This window comes from Bidens hawaiensis, unplaced genomic scaffold (genome assembly GCF_021521415.1).
Source record: "Bidens hawaiensis isolate Kalapana, Puna unplaced genomic scaffold, B.hawaiensis_p1.1 tig00018669_1, whole genome shotgun sequence".
Taxonomy (NCBI): Eukaryota; Viridiplantae; Streptophyta; class Magnoliopsida; order Asterales; family Asteraceae; genus Bidens; species Bidens hawaiensis.
The window spans coordinates 252,219-258,218 of NW_027492830.1; the positions used below are offsets into that span (position 1 = coordinate 252,219).

The window sequence follows — 6,000 nt, forward strand, 5'->3', positions numbered from 1 at the left end:
AAACTAAACTAAACTATTGATATACTTAATTAACAAGACACTGATTAGACGATGTATATTTCAATCTTACTTTTATTAGTTTATTTGAAAGTTGACACTCAAGTCTTTCTTTTTTAAAGTTTGTGACATTATTAAACGACTCTTAGAGCATTATGCTCTATTCATGTGATATAGGACAAGACCTTTTTTTTAAATGATATCGTTTTTTTTTGTCAGTGTCGGTTCTAACTAATGAATTGGCTGCGGACGGTTTCAACTTTTAACGTATTTGTTCCCCCGGTCTGCGACTAACAGAATCCTAACATCGTTAGTTACAGGTTGCCGGAAAAAACGTTTTTGGCCGGAAAACTCAACATTTTGTCCCAAACATCTTTGTGACTTTGTATCGGAGTTTTAAGAACATTTTTCTAGTAAAAGCTCCAATTATCGAGGTCGTCGGAACCCTAGAACCATCGTAAACGGTTGGTGGTGCTCAAGTGGTGGTGGTTGGTTGGTGGTGAGTCAATTGGTGGTGGTGGCGGTGTTCGGGTGGTGAGTCATAATAATGGAGACTGTTTCACATAATAATGTGAAACAGTCTCCATGTGAATGCCATAATGTTAACTTTGCAGTCTTGGTTTGGCATCATGTATAAATCCAAAGTAAAAGGGGTATTCAAAGTTAACATTTGTTAGGTATGCAAGTTATAGGGGTTAGTTTGGTAACTTTGGTTTGTTAAAACACTAACCAGGTTAACTTGGTTTGTTAAAAAACTAACTAGGTTAACTTGGTTTGTTAAAACTAACGCCGGTTAACGGGGTTTACTCCTAATCCGCTATTGGGAATGTCAGATTAGGAGTTGTCAGGTAAGCCGCCTTTCAGAATGACGGATTACATTTTCCATTTCCTCCTAAACCGCCATTTGGGATGGCGGATTAATCATTTTCCTTTCTTTTTTCCCACCCAAATATCCTAATATTATTTCTAAAATACACAAGTTTGAAAAAAATTTCATTAATAATATCAGGTTGACCTATTTAACCCGTTTAGTTATATATGTGGACTCGCCAACTTGTTTAACATGTTTGCAACTTGAATACAACCCGTTTGTCTCATTTAGACAGATGAGCTACAAGCATCATGTTTGGGTCGTACAATTCTGAAAGTCCGGGTTAGGCTATTTGACATGAATAAAATATACGAGGCGTTTTCAATTTCAAAGAATCAACCCGCCAAACCACCAATATGCCACGGTCGACACTCGTGTTTCGTTGAGGGTCACAATATTCAACCAAGCCACTCTACATCTTAAGCTCCTAAACTATCTCCTAACCGTTGATGGCTCATAAATTATGTAAACATTAGATAAAATCCGTTTATATATCTCAAATGCTGACAACTGAGCAACCAAAATTGTTATAAACATGTATTTACTCTCTGCAACAATATAAGCAATCTTATACGGATCAACCAAACATGTAATCATTAGTCTATGCACACATAGGATTATAGCTAGTGTGAGGGCTAACATGACAGTTTCTACACTATAAAGTAAACCTTTTTCTTTCGGAACTATAGTCACCTAGGTAATAAAAGCTATACATCATATACAGGCAAGCGTTCTTCGATGATAACACGACATATAGGGCATTTTTTACATCTTTCACTGCAAATACTGCAAATAGGGAGGGAATCAAAGTTACTACAACAATTTAGAGTTGGCAGATATATCTTTTTACCATAATAATATACAAACAAAAAAACAAGTAGTACCTGCAAAGGATATGATGCCTACACGGGAGTAACACCGTGTTTATATCCCTTTCGAAGCAAATCCTACATAATATTTTATCCTGAAGTTTGCATATTAAGATCAGACTATAACAACTCAGGAGGTTAATTCAAAACAACAGTATCAAGATTCATATAATCTTACATTTTGAAGTCTTTCAAAATTTTGCTGACTGGATATTGTGATTTCTGTTTGCTCATTAAGAGCTACTTGAAGTCTCCAAACCTTAAAAGAGTAAATTAATAATCAAGTTAGTTTTACTTTCCAACTTGGTAAACTGAATATGCAAAACGTACCTCCTCGGTTAGATCCTTCTTGGGCAATCTCTTTACTACCTCAGGTGGATAACCAGAAAACGTGTTGTATCTGAAATTCCCATGCAAAATAAGTAGAGAGAATGGAAGACTTGTAACTAACCACCAAAATAAAGAAAATGAACTTGCCCAGAAGACCCGTTGTAGTAAATCCGTGCTTGTTCTTCCCGGCTTCCTTCCTCAGTTGACCACCAACCAAGCAGCCTACATAGTACACACAATAACAGTACAAATTAAGAACGTTGAGGTGACAAAATGGGCAGGTCAAGCGGATCAACAGAAAGGGTCAAAACGGGCCAACAAACTTATGAGTAAAGGGGTCAGTTTACCTGGAACCATGTTGCAAAAAACCAAAGGAATCACGGGCTCTAGCAGCATATGTGAAGTATATTCCTGTACCGGCACCGGTACGTAACAAAGTGACAATATTCTCAATTAAATTAGATGCTGCAAAAAGTACTCCTAATCCTTGCACTAAAAATATAGGAGAGAAGACGACAGGAAGAGGGATAAATCTAGCAGCAGCAGGTTTACCCTGCAAGTCAACGTATTAATTGATAGTTAAAATGGTTTATTTGCTATAGATAATAAGTAAACTGAAATTAAATTTACCTCCAAGCGCATACAAAGGAGGATTTGAAAACAGATAATGGAGATTTTTATAAGATGGCCACCTGCGTCTTGTGGACCACACATCCTATCCTCAGACGTATCCTCTGTTGACCCCGCTAAACCACCGTTCAAACCAAGATATCTAATAGCTGTGGGTGATGAGCTTGCTACTGGTATTTGAGAATTTCTATGAATCACTGGATTAGACCACTTTGTACAAACAAGAAACGCAAAGCACTCTGCAATTCTGTAATGCTTGAACTTGTAACATGTTAGAATAGCTAAAACATATTAGATGCAAAGGTGGAAAATATTTAAAAAACTATACCCAAAATTTATGAGCAAGTCCCACCAGCCTAAAGAACTTATGTCACCTGATAGCTTTAAAAGGGTGAACAAGGTAGCAGCAACAAAGAAAACCATGGAGATAGCAACCCAAAAATGCTGTAAACAAAGAACAATCATTTAGCAGTAGTTTCATTCATCATAAGCCAGTGAGCAGATAAATGAAGATAAATCTCTTCAAAATCAAATATCTGAAAAAAGTGCATCGTGTTTATATTTTAATGAGCTATACTCACAGGAAGTGTCTCCCATATCGCCTCATCACTCAACAGATCATCATCTACCGGTAGTAAAGCTTTGCACATTCTGCACATCACAAAATTAGATAGTTGTGAGCCAGTAAACCAGAGTGATTAAAAAAAGGTAAAAGAAAGATGACCTGAAATTGTCAACAAGAATAGCTACTTCGAGTGCCAACAATGGAAGAAAGACAATCTTCAAGCTTACAGTGGGAGTTCTCTTAACTGTGCGATACAAATTGAAATGATTTCAGAAATATGAACACGCGGGATTAAAGAAAACAACTTGGTATCAATAAATCACTATACCATGTGCACTCTCCAGAAAGACACAAAGAAGCAGTTCAAATGCAATAAGCAAAGGTGTGGCAACAATCGCATGAAATGGTGCCACCTGTGCAAAAGGAAACATTATTATTCACCTGATTCACATATTTCCCAAGTTATCCCCTAACGTTTCATAAAAATAATAATTATAAAACAATATGGCACAAGAAAATATCACACATGACGGCCATGGGAAACCGACGGTCCAGGTAAAGAAAACATTCCTCGAGCAACAACTGCATGAAACAAGAAAAGCGGGAGGAATATGATCCTGCATAATAAAAACACAGCAATTAACATAATACCATATTGTAATTGATTAAATGCATTTCAATGTTTCTAATGTTAGAATTAGAAGAGTGAAAATTTCATTCTAAGTATCAACAGAGTATTCATAACTAAAATATTGCCTTTGAGAGTACTGTAAACGAACCAGCCATTCAGCAAACCGTACGTGAACCGTTTCGGCATGACGTTTGTTCGTTCGTTTAATAAATGAACGAACACGAACAAGAAATTTTGTTCGTTTAGTTAAGCGAACGAACATGAACAGAGGTTGTGCTCGTTCATTTGTGTTCGTGAACGTTCGGTAGTGTGTTCATTTATGTTCGTTTGTTTATGTTCATTTGTCAAAGTTTTGTTTTATATTTTTAATTCTTTACAATATTTTATTTGTAATAACTTACCTAACATTTAAATTTTATACTTTTATTGTTTATGTTCAGTTAATTTCGATAATGGTTTATTTTATAAAGTCTCGCTTCATCTAACAACAAGTATAACTAATTCGTTGACAATAAGAGAATAAAACCGCCGATTGGGGATGATTATGTTTATGATTATTATTATTATCTCAAGTTCTTAACTTTATATTTAAATAATAAGGTGATTATGTCTAATGTTTTGGATTAAGAATGTTGCTTTTTTGTTCTTAAACAATACATATTCATTTGTGTTAATGAACCGTACATGAAGAAGTTCAATTCCTTAACGAACAAGAGTTTCCGTTTGTGATGCAGCCGTAAAACGATAACGAAGATCGAATCACGTTGATTCTAAGAATACCCGTGATGAACTTCTCAAAAACCCCCAAATCCCACCCAAAGGTCAAGGAAAATGAAGAGAAAAATAATTATTGATAATATTCAAGTCCGTCCATCCATCTTACATCAACGCCATATTAATAGACTTTCTAATACGAAATGGGCCCAAAAAAGGCCATGGGCCAAACACAAACCCAAAATAAAAAAGATAAAAATTGACAAAAAAACACAAAAAGGCCCATAACCTTATTTAGAAGGCGTTTTTGGGCTTCGGAGGCGGTTTGCCACAATGTGCTCCTCGTCTCAAGCTTCGATTTGAGGCTTGAAACGGAGCTTCGTGGGCCAAGTTATGCTCATTTTCATAGGCCACCTTTGGAAGCACGAACGATTATGAGCCTCCAAATATAAATATAACATGACACGTTCTTCAATACTTGGGCCTCCATCATTTTGGTTAGCGCTCATGAATTATCATCCAATTAATAAACTCATCAAACCCTAAGTATTACCCCCCAAAACAGAGCAAATTAGAACAAATAACAGCATATTAAACAGAGATCATGTAACATATGATAATAATAAGTAACATAAATGAATTAAAGAATAATAAACATACCGCCAGGAGTAAAATACGATGTGATCGAGCTTGAGAACGAGTAAGAGGGTGAAGCAGAAGAGTAAAGTGTGAGCTGCGAATGCTTGTGATGAATTTGCGATTCGGTTCCACCTCATTTCTTTCTTTCTATCAATTTATATTAATAAGCAGATGATACGAAACCCTAATTAACTTATTTGCACATCGTAATGCTTGCTGCAAAATATCAAATTTTGTTGTTGAAGCCAATAATTTATGATATTTTCATTTCATGTTTTGTGAGTGTGAGGAGTTGGTTGTTTGTTTGTTTGTTTGTTTGTATATAGGTGGGTGGAGCAGGGGTTAAAGACAGATATTTATGATGAATGATACAAAATACACCCATAATACATTTTTTTTAACGGCCAACTAAGTAACGTCGGTACTCTGTACTCGGCCCCCATTGGTTAAAGGTAGCCCGAGCCGGCCACTAGTCCGGACAGACGGAGCCCCTAGCGGTCCGTCTATTGAGGGATTCACCGGATAAAACCCGACCCCCACGCCCGCCAAACGGCACGACAGTGAGGAGCCGGTAAAACCTGGTGAGATCAGGACTCGAACCCTGACAAGCCAGGGTCATCCCTCATATCTCCCATATAAATTGGTGATATTGAGGTTTGAACCTCCTACCTCTCACTTATAAAATGAGTGCTCTACCACACCCAAAATACATCTATAGAAAGTAGAAAACGGCTTTTGTTAAAATGCATATTAA

At 36.5% G+C, this 6,000-nt stretch overlaps 1 protein-coding gene across 1 annotated transcript; it reads right to left on the reverse strand.

The window, feature by feature from the left end:
* Positions 1-1,416: 1,416 nt before the first annotated feature.
* Positions 1,417-5,536, reverse strand: LOC143556705 (uncharacterized). Its single transcript, XM_077045966.1, has 13 exons — positions 5,268-5,536; positions 3,789-3,879; positions 3,591-3,675; positions 3,422-3,506; positions 3,279-3,348; positions 3,026-3,141; positions 2,698-2,944; positions 2,415-2,620; positions 2,215-2,289; positions 2,068-2,137; positions 1,916-1,996; positions 1,753-1,832; positions 1,417-1,654 (listed from the first exon to the last, which is right to left on the reverse strand). Exons 1-13 carry the CDS (start codon positions 5,381-5,383, stop codon positions 1,576-1,578), a joined length of 1,401 nt encoding a protein of 466 aa, XP_076902081.1. The 5' UTR covers positions 5,384-5,536; the 3' UTR covers positions 1,417-1,575.
* Positions 5,537-6,000: the final 464 nt, after the last annotated feature.